Source organism: Nicotiana tomentosiformis, chromosome 6, assembly GCF_000390325.3.
Source record: "Nicotiana tomentosiformis chromosome 6, ASM39032v3, whole genome shotgun sequence".
Lineage (NCBI taxonomy): Eukaryota > Viridiplantae > Streptophyta > Magnoliopsida > Solanales > Solanaceae > Nicotiana > Nicotiana tomentosiformis.
Genome location: NC_090817.1, coordinates 113,111,001 through 113,126,981, shown reverse-complemented (window position 1 = coordinate 113,126,981; position 15,981 = coordinate 113,111,001). Strand labels below are relative to the sequence as shown.

Sequence of the window (15,981 nt, the reverse complement as noted above, 5' to 3'; positions counted from 1 at the left end):
AAATGCTAGTGCCGTAATGAATAGGAGACGTCCTCTTCATGAGCACCGTAAATATAAGAGGGCCCTCTCTTATAAAAATCCTCTCGACAAAGGGTTGATATCGGAATAACTTCTGCCCGAAATCCAAATACTTTGGGGGGGAAAATACACCCAAGGCCATACATAATCAGACGCAAATAGTAAAACTTGCGCAAAACACTTAAGCAAGAAAGAATCCAAAGATTAAAACTTGCATAAATGTTCAGACAAAAGAACGCAGAAAGACTCATGCAATACTTGAGTAGAAGATGTTTTTATTCACAATAAATATGCAAAAACGGTACAGGTACAAAAGTTGGGAAGAGAAAGGAAAAGCTAAACTGCTACATCTCTGAAACCCGGAGGAAGAGAAGCGTTCGCGCCCCCAAGGGAAGTGGATAGATCCGCCGATGGCTCAATATCTTGACTCTCATTAGTTTGGCCTTCAATATCTTCGCCCTCCGGTTCCTCTTCAGTTTCCGAGGATTCAAAACCAGAACCAGAAGAATCAAAAGCATCAGGCTCTGCTGGGAGACCCCTTTTGGCAGCTGACTCTAGCTCACGGGCTTTAGCGATTTCGGCATCAAAGTCAATGACGTCCGCTTTAGCCTCTTCCAAGATTTTTCTCCTCATGTTATACATAACATATGGTTTTTCAACAACAAGGGAAGCCTCTCGGCTCTTGAGTTCTTTAAGTTGGATAACCTCGGCAGAAAGGTTTTCCCGGGCGAATCTAATGGACTTGAGGCTAACGTCGAGTTCGTGGACAGTAGAGCTGAAAATTCTATTATGCTCAATGGTCTTCATATACTTCTCCTCCAATTGGTCATATTTCACCCCCGTAGGAGCAACCTCTTCAGTTTTGGAGTTCAAGGCTGCTTCCAAGTTGGTCAATCTCTCAGCGGAGGCAGCCTCGCGATCGGATGCAGCAAGAACGACACCATGGACTTCAGCCCATTTGGCCTTGGCCTCTTTAATTGAAGCCTCAGCGGGGCAATATCTTGGCTAAGGGTTTCCACTTCTTGCTCGGTTTGCTGCAAACGAGCCTCCAACACAACGGCCTCAGCAGCTTTGGCTTCCAGTTTTGAGAGGCGAGCAGCAGTTTGGTCCCGCTCGGCCAAAAACTGATCCCGCCCAAAGGTAAGTTCTTCTTTTTCCCGAATCAACCTCTGGAGGACCTCGGAAGCAAGGTTATTGGCCTGCAAAACAAGGAAGGCGAACTTAAGCTATTACTAAATCAAAGACAGGAGAAATGATAAAGTAAATGAAGATTGTACTGTTGCGGCGTTGTGCATGGTATTGTTCAACAAGCACTCTCCCGAGTGAGCTTGTATATTTTCCTAATCTTTTTCTGAAGCTAAAGACTTCAGATAGTTAGCAAGTTCCACCAGTTGGGATAGCAAGTTGCATCCGGTGGAGACCGAGAGAGTAACGCTCCTCCTCCTTTGTGGATCTTTCGAGGGGGCAGCATAATTTTTCCCCAAATTCTCGTAAACTAGGGGCTGGGGGAGAGGAACATCCTCTTCTCGGACAGATGCCGCCGGTGGAGATGGTGTAGCAGTTGCTGGTAGAAGAGTTGGCAAAGAAGGAGATTAAGCTGATGGTAATGAAGGGTGAGAAGCAGTTGCGACAAACGCAGTGCTGGTTGTTGGTTGCTCATCAATCGAAGACGGCAGGGACCCGGTACTCAACAAGTCAGCCCCACAGTACCAGGCACAGCGACAGGGATCCGGAAATGGAAGTTGGCATTTTTCACCATTTCAAACTCCCCCTAGAGCGTCGAGGTATCGTCCTCTGTTGGTGTAACTAACTCAACAGATTGAGCAGTATGTTGAGTTGAGGAAGGCCGTCATCTTCTATGTAGAGAATCTTCTTCCTCGCTAACTTCTCCATCATCGTCAATCATCACGGTATCTATAGTCGGCCCGGGCGGAGGGCTCGTCACCATGAATTTCGGAGATGACTCGGGGGCAACATTCTTTGCCCTTTTATTTTCTTTCCCGGCCATGGAGGAATGCCTTCTTTTTGGTTGCTTGTTCTCCGGTCGGGGACTCCGAGAAGAAGCACTTGCACCAGAAGCAGGCCCTGAGACACCTGTATATGAAAAAGCCTTCTGCAGCAGTCACGATGCATCAGCAGGATCGACCAAAACGTCCTCCTCGGGGACGACAACTGAGCCCTAGGAGATCTATATTCAACAGGAGAGAAGAGTCATACAACTTTCTCATAAGAAAAGATAAGTACAGGATGAGTTCAAATTACCATGATTTTTACCCTTCCACCCATATTTCAGGGACAGCTCTTTCCACGTGCAGGTTTCGGGCGTAGTGACGTACAAAATTTTTTGAACCCATTGGTCCAATCCCTCAACCCTAGGGAGAACCCACCGAGTCGGTGATACATATAAAGGGAGAAAAGTTATTAATGACGAGGAATGGTCTTTAACAGAAGCAAAAGCAAACTATATACTTACGAGTGCGGTTCCACAATTCCGGGAAAGACGGAGTCGAGGCCAAGATGATGTCATTAATGGAAACTGAAACAAACTGTTCCATCCACCCACGTTCGTTATCATTATCCATGCTAGATATCAATGCATGATGGCCATGCTTGTTGAAGTTAATCATCCCCCTAAGGAAGATCTTGGGGGAATAAAGGTTCATCGCGTGAGCTAGGGATAGCTCCTCCCCCGTTCTTGGCACAGGCGCCGAAGGCAAGCAATAGTCCTCCACACGGAGGGACTCACCTGTGCCAAACATACTTGGTAGCGAAGGCAAAACTCCACAATAACGTAGCCAAGCTCTCCACTAAGAGAAAATATCCCCAAAGTGAACGGATACGTATAGAAGTACGTAAAACCCTTCTTGGGTAAGGTTACTCGCTCCGACAGATCAGGAGTTATAATGTCTAAATTCTGGCAATGACAATCTTCCTTCACAGCAGGAATATTGGAAGGAGGGATGGAAGAAGGATATCTTCTAACAGCCCATGTACGAGTGCTAGCAGAAGGAAGTTTCTCTTCGAAGTCTTTAGTTGTGACAAGACTTCTGCAGATGATAGTGATCATTGTAGGAGGAGCGGCTTCATCGGCTTTGTTCTTGTTCTTAGAAGAACTGAGATTTTTTGCAAAAAAAAGCCATTATATGTTAGAGAAGAAGGAAAAGCTTTTCTCTTATGAAGGAAATTAAAGAAAGGTTGAAGAACATGGTGCAAAATGAATGAAGAGAGTTTGAGGGAGTTTGGAGAATTATGGGGTGTGAATAAAGGGGACTGATGCGTATAAGTAAAGGTTTAGGCGGCTAAATTCGTGACTATAATTACCTCGATAACCGGCAAAAGTTATGTTGAATCGTGGGATGACGCATGTTCGGGGCATTAAATGCGGAGAGACGTGCGTCTAATCAACCGTCAGAAGCTTTTCAGATGGGGTCAGAGAAATTTCTGCCAAAAAGAATATTTCTATCAACTTCCCGGTAACACAAACTTATGTCACCAGAAATCAAGGGACTATCTGTATAGGGCAAAATATATTATGTTAAGTAATTTCATAAAAGAGTGATGCGTGGAACCGAAGGCAGGGGATAGCTAAAATCGAAGACAACGCAGGGGATAGCTAAAATCGAAGACAACTGTTCCATTTGTTACCAGAAAGAATGATGCTCATAAAGATGTAATAAATGTTTGCCGCCTGGTAGCATTTAATGGAGAATATTCTACAATATTTAGTACACTGCCCGTTACAAAGAATTTGTCATTCATGCTCACCGTTACACATTCTTCAATGGCACTCATAATTGACATTAAAGAAGGGCATGATTCTAGGACCTTGTTCCCTAGGTGCAGTTATAAATAGTAAGCTTTGTTATCATTGTAAAGGACACAAATTTTCTGACAAACTTACGTTATAATCTATTCAAAACTTTATACAATTTTATCTTCTTGCTTTTCGATTTCGTTGTTGTTGTGCCCAGAAGCTCTGCTCCCGGAACTATTGTTCCTGCTATTTCATTTTCATCTCAAGGCAAGTATTGCATATCTATTCAATTATTGTATTATTTCAAGATCAAATTAATTCACTTGTCTAGAAACCACGTATAAATTCAACTGTACCGTTTTACAGGTAAACAACTTTAGGATTGAACTATACTTTTAGGAAAATAGTTATATAAATTTACGTGTATGCAATGGTTTAAATAATTAATTTAGGAGAAAAGTGCAATGAAACTTTAAGGGGATATTTATATATTATCTTTTCATGGGTGAATTTTTGGTGACATATATTATTCAAGCAACTCTAAGTTAATTTTGTTAGTAAACTTTATGATTTTATTAATTAGGTCAACTTCTAATTAATCTGTAATTGTAGTCGTCCATCATCAAAAGATTGACCAAATATTTGTTTGGTTGGAGTTCATATTATTAAAAATAATTAATAGTTTATATTACTAATAAATTCACCATCTTTGCACCTATCAAAAGGCTCTTCATTAATAGATAGAAATTAAATCCCTCATATTTGTCGTTTCTTGGCTTGTTTTAATCCCAATTCCTCATCTAGCTTCACTTTAGAAAATCAATAATAATAGTTCTTTTCGCCAAGTAAAGAAAAATAGTAGTAGTTCTTTAATTTTTTCCTTTAATAACTTGAATTCAAATCTTAATTTTTATATTTGGTTCTAAATATTAGGACTTTAATCTATACAAGGAAAAAATTTAGATGATTTTAATGACCTAAATTTGAGGACTTCTTACATAATATTTTAATATAGAAGTTTTAATAGATAAAGTTTTAGTTGATTTTAAATTTTTAAATATTAGAAAAAAAGATAAAATTATGATTTTGTCTAAGATAAAATTTATTTTAAGGGATAAAAAAGATGAATCACATTTCGCTAAGAGGTTTTGTGCTTTTAATATAGTGTATATAGAAGATAGATAAGTAAAGCACAAAGTTTCCCCAACACAGAATCTCATATGGGCAAGATCTTACGTATTTGAAAACTATGTTTTAACAAATAATTCATAAAATCTTAATGATTTTAAAATTCTAAATATTAGGACATTCTACATATAGGGAAAGATTTATAATCACAATTTCGGTCATGGATTATGGATGGTGAAACTAAAAGAAAACTCTTATCTTCTATTAATAACTTAATAACTACTACAATTGATTCTGGAGGGCTAAATACTACAATTGATTCTGGAGGGCTAAATTCTTTTCTTACGTGAAATACATTAGTTTTATTTTAAAAATGTATCCTAACATAATACTATAACCGAAATAAAATTTTGTTTTGCCGTTCATTATATATCCCAATATTTTATTCATGATAGACTAACTTACATAATGACAACATAGACAATATTGATAAACAACCATCTCATATGACCCTCTAAGCATATGTATATTTTGCAAGTAAAATATGAAAATATATTGAAATATTTTCTCAAATACTACAATATTTACGTATAAGCTTTTTATTTTCATCTTTTTATATCTAACAAGAAAAATATATAGATAACAATAGTGGTCACACAAAAAATTCATTTGCACTCGGTGTCACATCAAATCATGCAAGGGACAAACTATTTAACATTTTATGATTTAATATATATTCAAAAAAACTATATCTAACTGTATTACACGTGGAATGCATTCGTTTTAATTGCCATGTCACGAAACCCACCTTTACAAATCCAACTCAACTTCCAACAGTTTAGCCTTCTTTAAGAAGTCCAACTTTCGCCGTTCTATTTTCATCTTCTCTTTCCTGCCGGAAAAATCCCAAATACTTGTTGAATTCACCGCTTCCATATTTTGACCGATCTCATACGTTTTAGCAGTCATGAATCCAGAATAGTATGTTTCTTTTCTCTCTTTTTTGCTTTTTTATTTCAAGTAGCATCTGCTGTTTGTTTTTTAAAATTCGTGATGATTTCAGTTATTGTGCTTTTGATGAATTTCTTTTGGATCTGTTTTCTGCTTTGTTGAGATTTTTGTTTTTCTACTGTTAATTTTTCTTTTCGGTTGAGCGGATATTCTAGATCGGTGAATCATGGTTACGGATCGGAAAAATAGCTTTTGGCAGTTGAGTTATTGTTTTGTTTTGGTTTTGGTCCCTGTGTTATTCCACTGAACATATTCAGCTTTCAATTTTACCAGACGTGCAGTTTAAATCCTTGAACTGAAGTTAGCGGTGCTAACATAATCATAAGTTTAGAAAAAAGTGAAAAGTAATATCAAATCCTTCTTGAAAACTAAGGAAATTGCATAGCTACAAAACGGCACTTCGAGAAAGAAAGAAGCCAAAGAAAACGATGGAGATATAAAAGAAAGAGAGGAAAGGACTAGAATTCAACTATTCAAGTAAAAGAAGAATTCTTCATCAGCCAAGTATCCAACCTATCTCTGTAATTAAGCTGTTAGCTACATTCATAATTTTTTCCTTTTCAATTTCCTCCCATTATACTTCTGAGGATCATAGTAGGAGGGATTTTTATAAAATTTGTTCCCTTACGTAGGGAAAGGGGAAGGGGATAGTGAGAATTCAATCCACGCCTATTGCTCCAACCGGTTTATTAGATTATAAGCCTTGGTGGTAATAGAAGAGGGTCTTTTTCATGGAAATAGTGATGTTTGATTTGTTCTTCTGAAAACATTTGGTGCTTTATAAGCGTTTTAATTATGGATGTCGATGATACATGCACTGTGCTATATTATATTTATCTTATGATTTATTTATCTGGATATCTTTTGAACTTATATGGCTTATCTGATGTTGTAATCTTCCATGCAGCGATTATCTTTTCAAGCTTTTGCTTATTGGAGACTCTGGTGTTGGCAAATCATGTCTCCTTCTTAGATTTGCTGTAAGTAATTGCATTATTTCACTAGGTTTGCTTCCCAGTTGAAATGTGATGTGAATACCTTTTCCTTCTCATCTAAGTTTCCTTTTTTACTGGTGCATATCTTTTGGGGTTTTGGAATTACTTTTGTTTAATCTTTCCTTGATGATTAAGAAAGAAGATCATCAGCCGAGCTGCACTCGTTTCCTGTATACCCCCCCCCCCCCCCAAGTATATACATGTGTCTGACTGTCTGTGTATGCATTTTCCCATTGAATTTTTTTAGCTCGCAGACGTTCATCCCATAAGAGACTGAGGAAACTTTTAACTTTTTCATATCTATGATCTAATATCACATATAAATTATGTGTTGGGAACAGAAGGGTATCTCTAAGTTCCACTTTGGCCTGAATATCGAGACTGCATTACCTTCTATTGCTGTTGAATGGAATGATTTTTTATGTTGAATTTACTACATCTTATTGTCCTCATTTTCTGATTTGAATTTGTCATTTTCATGTTTATATTGCTTTTAAACTACCCAGCATTTTTGTTGTAATGTATAACAATCTTTATAGAAGAAAATGGGCTTTTCCTTAGTTTTTCTCTCTTTTCTGTTTTCCAGGATGATTCATATCTTGAAAGTTACATTAGCACCATTGGCGTGGACTTCGTAAGTGATCCATCCACTCAGTATAATGTCTTCATAATAAATGTTTGCAGGATATCAGTAACAATTGCATTCTCTTGTAGAAAATCCGCACAGTGGAACAGGATGGAAAAACCATAAAACTTCAAATTGTAAGTATTTGAACTCCAAGTGCCTTGGCAATTTACGTCATCGAAGGGATTGCAATTAGCCAGAATCTTGTAATCCCCTGTGTTGTTTTCCATAAATTAAGAGAGACAGAAATTGAGTTAGAACCCGCAATCTACTTGATAGAATCTACAAATAATATGATCCATTCTCGACTTGTTTTAGTTCTCTTAGAGACTAATTTTTCTCTGCCCTGTTACATGCAGTGGGACACCGCTGGTCAAGAACGTTTTAGGACAATCACCAGCAGTTACTATCGCGGGGCTCATGGCATAATTGTGAGAAATACATTCTTTCTCCTACTTGTTCATGGATTTCATTTTTTATTTATCAAGGAGATCTTATTCTGATGGGCATCTCTTCAGGTGGTTTATGATGTGACTGATCAAGAGAGCTTTAATAATGTCAAGCAATGGTTGAGTGAAATTGATCGATATGCGAGTGATAATGTAAACAAGCTTCTTGTGGGAAACAAGTGTGACCTCACAGCACAAAAGGTAGTTGCCACTGAAACAGCTCAGGTAAGGAGTCGGCCACTACACCTTTATTCTAGACTCTGTCCCTGAAACTTGGGAGAGGATGCCTCTGTCCGCTAGAGCTTGTATTATAACTTAATGGAATGCATAATATGCAGGCTTTCGCTGATGAAATTGGTATTCCTTTTATGGAAACAAGTGCAAAAAGTGCGACCAATGTGGAGCAGGCTTTCATGGCCATGGCTGCTTCAATCAAGGACAGGTATCAGAAATCGGACATTCATAGATATACCTCTGAATCTCTTTGTAAGGATGACTTATTATGATTCTTTGCTTTTGTAGGATGGCCACCCAACCCGCAGCGAACAATGCTCGGCCTCCAACTGTGCAGATCCGTGGACAACCTGTCAGCCAAAAGAGCGGTTGCTGCTCAACTTGAAAGGAATTAGCATGATGATGCTTCTGATGTGGCATGTAAAATTAGTCCCTCAGTAGTTTGATGTGAAGATACTATATATTTTTCAGCCTTTTGCGAAAAACCCATTCTTTGCAAAGTATTTGATTTTAAGCAAAATTTGTACAAAAACTAGGAATATTGGTGGAATTAATAGTGTTTGCTTTCATTCCATACTTTGAACCTTCATCTGAATGATTTAATCAATCGTCCAAGTCTTTACTGTCGTATTTCTCTGACGTGTAACTCTTTGGGAGCTACTGGTTTTCAGCCCTCTTGTCTACTCTTTGAGGTGGTCAATTATTGGGTTCCACGAGGTGGCTTTGGGGTATTGCTAAGTCCAGTAAGGTGTAAAATATGAAATAGATAAGAGCTGCTTGAGACTTGGGGATGATAAAGAAAAATGGATTGATTGAGCGTCCAAAAATCAATTTACATCTCATTTGGAGCCTCTTTTACCAATTGATGAGCAATAAGAATGATTCATTAATAGGAAAGGGAGACGACGAAGAAAACTTTTGAGAATAATGAGTATTGAGAAAGAAGACACAAGAACGTCCAGTTCCAGCCACAGATTTAGCTTGAATCACAGACGAATGAATACAATCAAAGGTCACGGCGCAATTCACAAATCACAAGAGATGTACAAAGAAAGATCTTGACACAAATTACATGAGATGTTGTGATTATGACTCCAACACCCTTTTCAGATATCTAAACGTAATGGTAAATGAACGATTTGGTGGAATGTTCAACCCAAGTGTGTGAAAAATGCTAGTTAGCAACATCTCAGAAGATACTTCTATCGTTTTTTACATTTCACCCTCTATTCATGATTCACCAAGGGAGAAGTTTGAATTAGATCTCCACCTTGCTACCTTCACACCCTACCTCTCCTTTTGCTTGAAGGTTTGAAGCAATCTTCAACCTGCCTTTACACTTCTTTTTCTTAATATAATATAACTTATTTAGAATTAACCGACAAAGAAAGGCACTAATCATGGCAGTTGTGAACAAAAGGATTAACCTGCCAACAAAATTGCGACCCTATTTATTGCGGCAAATCTTCCATCTTTTATTCTTGGCCAGTCTGTACAAACTTCGACTGCACTTTATTATTTGCATATTTTGCTTTTAAGATTTGGTGTTATCACTTACAGCGAAGGACTACAACTATTTTGACATTTTTTAAGAGACTTAACTATGATACAATACCATATGTGGAAAGGACTAGTTAAAACTTGAACTCAAGTATAAGTTATAAATTGAATACAACTCCGAACTCTCAATGTGTCAGTTGTTTGATTGCAATAATACAAAATGTAAGAAACATGGATTTCTTTCCAATCTTTAAGGCTATACTTGCTATCAGTCGAAAGACTTCTAAAAGAAAGTTGTCACCTCAATCACAGATCCTAACTTTTGTATGCTGCTTCTTGTGTTTAAGTCAAAAATGATAGTAACCCCTATACTATGGTTGGTGAAACTTACAACTAAATTAGTTTCTAAAAAAGCTGAACAAGAATCCACAAGAGGTCCATGCCCAGAAAAAAAAGCAACTCAGTGGTGATCACTTGAATTTTGAATTCACTCGGTAGGACACAGAAGGAAAATGTAACATATACAGACAACTTCAGAGATTTTGCTAGACTAACAAGAGAAGTTATAGAGGATGTCTTGAGCATACATCAAAGAGCACACAACTCTAAAGTGTGCTATCTAACCGCTTAAAATTTTAGATGAAATCGTTACAGTTTCAACAAAATGTCACAGCATGCAGATGTTAAGATGTTCAAGCCGAAACATGCAAAAATCATTACAAATCCCACATTGGTTAAAAGAATGAATGATATATGTGCCTTCGCCAATACTTACCTCATGAAACAGCTTTTGGGTTAAGCTAGGCCTAATATCTATTTTCTTAACAATGCCAAAGACAGTTGCAATGAGAATCACAAGAAAGCAGATAAACCTTGGCAATATTGGATGAACAAAAACAAATATTTGACACCTACCAAACAATGCAAGCTAGCAAAAGGAACAAAATTGTTTTATCATAAACTTCAGATCAGAAACTGATCACTTTAACTAAAATCAAAAATGTAAAAGTAACCCTAACGCCTATATGAAGGAAATGGTATTCGTGCATCTCAAAAGTAAAGAAATATTGAGGGAATGAAATCTCACAGGTCATCTAAATTTACACTCTTAGATGAACTATGAAGGTTTTGAGATATTTCTAATACAGGAACTGCCAAAGATTCCTGGAGATATCCTGCCATCACTGAGCCCAAACATGATAAATGATGCAAAAAGTGGACTCAAGCTCTGATGGTAGGTTCTGCTTCCTTACTTCGCACCCAAAGAAGGGAATTGGCGAACATCTTCAATGGATGGTGCTGAAACACTGTTGTTACCAACAACACCATCTCTCCCATGATCACGTCCCCCCCTTCCACGGCCACCTCGGCGATAGTAACTTCCTCCATCAGCAGGCTTCAGAAACTCATTAATGCTTTTTGTCTGCAAATATTCAAGAAAAATTAGGCCCGCTACAGAAGATGATATAAAAATTTCACAGTTCAAATATATCGCATTCAGCAATTGGTCAACTTATTGAAGATCACACTCTATCCGGCTCTTCAAGGATTCATCTAGCTTACCCACACCAGAAGATATGTTTGATTGCTACTGCCTCTGGCTTTAGGAAAAAGGTTCACCAAGCTTAAGGTACATCCCTTATTAAACTATAGCCAAAATACCCTTTCATGCCCCAGCCATTCCCTTACCCTACTAAGGCAAAGAGAATGTTACTACGAAATTATTGAAAATAGAAGTCAGGGCAACAGAAATAAACCTCGAAACTTGGAAACAACTTTACCTAGAGTCCATAACTATGTAACATCTAGAACAACACACAAGCACATCATAAACAGCTTACTTAAGGAATCCACTAAATTTGCAACATGACCACCAACACTTTGCAAAAGCTAACAGCAGAAGCAAGACCAAAGAGATGATTTGACCCAGAAATGACAGGACATCATGTAATGGACAAGTGAACAAATTGGATTATAAAATCCATAGTCCCTGGGGAAGTAGATTGAAAGGCCAGTGCATGAGTTACTTGATACTCAATGGTAAACTCGCAAGTTGTATCAAGCCAATAAATTCATTAAACAAGTGGATCTAGGATTTGTTGCTAACGCAGGAACCACAATGTAGCTTTTAATAAAAGCTTTCTGACCAAAATTTGTTAAAGAAATCAGTAATATGAAATTTTATGTGACTTCATCGAAGTTCTACAACAAAAATTCTGCAGGTAACAAGTTTGATACGAATAGTTGACCCTTTCTTACTTTTATTGACCCATATATTTAGCCCTATTTCTTTTTTAAGGTGGAGGGAGAGCCTACCACCCTCACCCTTATTATTGCATCCACCTGCGTAGATGGGCATGTAGAAAACTTCCCTCCCTCACATTTATATCATACTCCCTACAACTATGTGAAGGGAGCAAGAAGGTAGGTGGAATAGGTTGACAAATGAAGATGCCAGACCACAAATAGCAGTATAATTATGAGGTAACACAGACATCCTAAAAGATAAATCATACAACAAATCATGTAGCCAGCTTCTGAGATACCAAAATAGATGTTTCACAGTACTAAAGAACCTAAAGTACCTTCTTGGCCTTTTCCACTGCCTCCTTACGCTTGTCTTTCTCAGAACCCTGTCAATATTTTCAAGCACAATTAACATACTAATAGAGAATAATCAAGTACTTAATAGCCAACACTATAGCAACTATATAGTAGCTTATACCAAGCAAGCAACTCACCAATTTAATGAAAACCTCATCATCACTTTTCTTGTTTGACAGAAGTTGCATGGACTCAAGCTCTTTGTCCAAATTAACCTTCCTTTCCTCAGGCTTTAGAGCCAACAAAGCTTTCCTCTTATCTTCCAATAACTTCTCATACTCTTCTAGGGTCATTTCCTACATATCAAGCAAGTAAGACAATATACTTAAGCAAATATGAACACTTACAAGTACAAGATAATATAATATGCAAATAACAGACCCAAAAGCAATATGAACAAATACCAGGCAACCTAATCCCCTGCAAATAGATGAAGGTTAAAATGCAGTAGTCCACCAGATTTCACATATCAAATTTAAAGCTGTTTCAATTAAACAACTATATGTAATGTCCATGACAGGATGATACCATTCACCATAAAAGAACTAGCAAGTATCTTTATTAAAAAGAACTAGCAAGTAACCAAGATAAAGATAATGCACTGAGAGATATTAATTTGTAACAGCAGAAGCAGACATGTTAACAAGTGGAAACAGCACAGAAAAAAAAAGATAGTTACCTTCTCCTCTGGTTCCTTCTCTTGTGGCTCAGCTGCAGGAGAGTCCTTGCTAGCGTCTTCAGCATCTGCCTGCACAGCTGGTTTCTCGGTATCAACAATCTTCTCTCCCTCATTAAGAGGCTCTTCTTTCTCCCTGAACTCGGATAGAATACAAAACTTATGCTACAAGAAACAACAAACATGATGAATAAAGAAAGAAATTAAGATGAAAATGCTCACGGAGCAAACTCGTCAGCGGGAGTTCCCCAATTCCCACGACCAGCACCCTCTCGTTTAAATTCATTCCTATACAATAAGAATATGAGTGCACTTACACTTACTGCATTCAAGCAATCAAGTCATACCAGCTAAATAAGCAGCTAAGCACATTGTAACCAGTTGATCCCCCGGAAAGAAAAAAAAAAGAAATGTGGAATATGCGTAGGTCATTTTAGAAGTTCCTTTAAATGACTTACCCACGTCCAGTTCCACTTCGTCGCTCAAACGCTCTCCTGGGGCGTTCATCTGCAGTGTCACCATTGCTGAATCCACCACGGCGGCCACCGCGGAACTCCCCACGAGGTCCTCCATATCCAACTCTCCTTTCGGAGTGCTTCGCTGAATCTCCATCTTCTGAAGCTTTGTACCCTCCAGAGAACCCATTACTGCTGCCAAAAGTATTCTCACCATCAGCAGGATATTGGTTAAACCCACGGCCACGACCGCGGCCACCAAATCCTCCGCGTGGACCCCCACGGCCTCCTCCACGCTGGCCATCATTCCTTGCTTCCCTCACTGCTCAATAAACATCAGAAAAATAAGAAACCAGGAGAATCTCAATTGGACGACTCATGAGTGGTGAATGTGGAGTGTAACAGAAGAACAAAACGTCTACATTGTCTTCAATACTTCCATACAAATTAAAGAGAGAAGGTCAGCAAAAAATATCAGACTCATGCGACTGAACAGGTGTGTGTATGTGTGTGTGTGTGTGTGTGAGAGAGAGAGAGAGAGGTGGAGATATTAAGACCATAAGAATGGACATTTCTCTTATTCAAGTACAACCAAAATACCAGCCAAACAACTTTTCATTAATAAGCAATTAGTTGAACATTCTCCTTTTCAGCTACTTATAAGCTACCATACCCAGCTAAATAACAGACAAATCATGCATAAAACTTGAAGAAACTATCATTTTATCACTTATGACCTAAAAATATCACCATGGTAGAGAGATATAAACTGTCCTATGACCTAAGAGAAGATTGTAGACTTACATATGTACTAGTCCTCAGTTGCAACTATTTCATGACAGGAGACGATAAAAGGGAACAAGGTAGCTCGAACTCACAGAGATAAAATTCTCAAAATTACTAAAACTCCTTCAGATCAATGCAAACTTTAGCCAAGAACATAAAATAACAGAAACAAAGCATCCATGAGACTACACCAACAAGGCTTCAGGAGTATTCTGGTAGTAGACTTGATTGTCGTGTAGGGATAAGTGTGACATTTAGAAAGACTCTAATTTGCCTTAAAAGACCAATTATTTAGTACTCCATTAGAATAAATTGGACATGAAGAGAGTGCAACATATAAAAAGGATATATACAGTCAACCCCAACTAATTCGGTAATCTAATGGATTTTAATCATTGATTATATGACTTCTTACCGAGGGAAGAGAAAAAAGCATACATTTACCAACTTCTAAATACTAGCAGATAGACTAGACAATATAATACAAGATATAAACTATAAAGTATCCTAACCTTTGTAAATTAAGCACTCACTCGAAGACAGGAAAAAGTTAAAAAAGTTCTAGTTTAAGTATACTGACGTTCAAAGCAAGCAAAAAAACTCCCTAAACACTTTGTAGCAGTACCGAACTAAGAAGGCAAAAAAACATAGCATACATTCAGAGTAAAGTGTGTATCTATTTTATATCATGTGGTCTCTTGGGCAATTTACATGCTACTTCCCACCAGCAAAGTATATATAGTATTTAAATATCCCAAGCAATTAGACATGTATAAGCACAAATAATTAACAGAAAGTTGAAATTACCAGCCTCAGATGGAGGGAGGGGCTTAGAGGGCAACTTAGCAGCAGGCTTAAATTGCTGAGCAGGTCCCTTCTTTGGAACAGAAGCAGGAGGAGGAACCTGTTTTTGCTGCTCAGCAGCAATTAACAAGCTTGGGTCCTCAGCATCATCATCCAGAAGGTCAAATGGGTTCAAAGTTGCCATTTTTTTGGATCTTTTGCTGAATAGATGGAGAGATACAAGATATATTGTATCTAAAGCTTGAAGCTTTAGCAAAGATGTATTGCGAACATATAAATCCTATTGATTAGAATCCATTGGAATAATGGTGTCTTGTAAAAAGCTTAAACTGGTTTTAGAAGAGAGAGAGAGAGAGAGAGAGAGAGAGAGAAGAGATTGCCAAAACCCTAGCCGAAGCGGCAGATAATTGAGGGAAGTGAGAGTGAACCTAATCTTAATAAACCCTAGTAGAGTGGGTGGATTGGATGCGGGAAGGTTCACTGAATAGCGGGCGTGGAGTACATTTCAGTCTTGCCGGGTTTGTTGGGCTTTGACATTTTTTGCTATTTTGGATTCAACTGCTTCATTCTTTAATTAGTAAGGTTATGCCCGGGCTAAGCCCGGCCCCAAACTCAATATGAATCAGCGAAACATTTTGTATACAAAAAGTCAAGAATGAATAATCTTTTGCCAAAAAAAAGTAATGCATATCATAATCATCGACACCATATATATTTTGCAAATTTCATGCCAGCTATATTTAGATTCATATGTGCACGACGATAATTTGACTTAGGATTATTGAAAAAAGATTTTTTTTAGCTGCAAATGTCCAATGAAATGAGCATAAAAATCACAGAAACACAGTTCTTCCCTTTTGTGGTAAGCTTGGGAAACTTAAGGGATTTTTTTAACCCCGCTAGTTGTTTGCTATTCAATTCATAATAATGTACAAGTGGGTT

The 15,981-nt window shown here is 37.8% G+C and overlaps 3 protein-coding genes across 4 annotated transcripts; 1 reads left to right on the top strand and 2 right to left on the bottom strand.

Moving 5' to 3' along the window:
- Positions 1-354: 354 nt before the first annotated feature.
- LOC138894598 (uncharacterized) lies at positions 355-1,777 on the bottom strand. The gene is made up of 4 exons (XM_070179305.1): positions 1,729-1,777; positions 1,440-1,582; positions 1,061-1,217; positions 355-989 (listed from the first exon to the last, which is right to left on the bottom strand). Exons 1-4 carry the CDS (start codon positions 1,775-1,777, stop codon positions 355-357), a joined length of 984 nt encoding a protein of 327 aa, XP_070035406.1.
- A 3,935-nt stretch (positions 1,778-5,712) lies between these two features.
- On the top strand, positions 5,713-8,844 carry LOC104101722 (GTP-binding protein YPTM2). The gene is made up of 8 exons (XM_009609221.4): positions 5,713-5,881; positions 6,819-6,891; positions 7,493-7,540; positions 7,621-7,668; positions 7,891-7,962; positions 8,050-8,205; positions 8,319-8,422; positions 8,503-8,844. Exons 1-8 carry the CDS (start codon positions 5,868-5,870, stop codon positions 8,597-8,599), a joined length of 612 nt encoding a protein of 203 aa, XP_009607516.1. The 5' UTR covers positions 5,713-5,867; the 3' UTR covers positions 8,600-8,844.
- Positions 8,845-10,601: 1,757 nt separating this feature from the next.
- LOC104101721 (RGG repeats nuclear RNA binding protein A) lies at positions 10,602-15,457 on the bottom strand. 2 transcript variants are annotated; one of them, XM_009609217.4, is made up of 7 exons: positions 15,043-15,457; positions 13,453-13,771; positions 13,217-13,282; positions 12,998-13,130; positions 12,456-12,614; positions 12,300-12,347; positions 10,602-11,137 (listed from the first exon to the last, which is right to left on the bottom strand). In XM_009609217.4, the coding sequence occupies exons 1-7, from the start codon at positions 15,221-15,223 to the stop codon at positions 10,964-10,966; spliced, it is 1,080 nt and encodes a 359-aa protein (XP_009607512.1). In that variant the 5' UTR covers positions 15,224-15,457; the 3' UTR covers positions 10,602-10,963. The 2 variants fall into 2 exon arrangements, with proteins under 2 accessions (XP_009607512.1, XP_009607515.1); XM_009609220.4 differs by lacking the exon at positions 13,217-13,282 and having other exon boundaries at positions 15,043-15,448.
- Between the last annotated feature and the right edge of the window lie 524 nt (positions 15,458-15,981).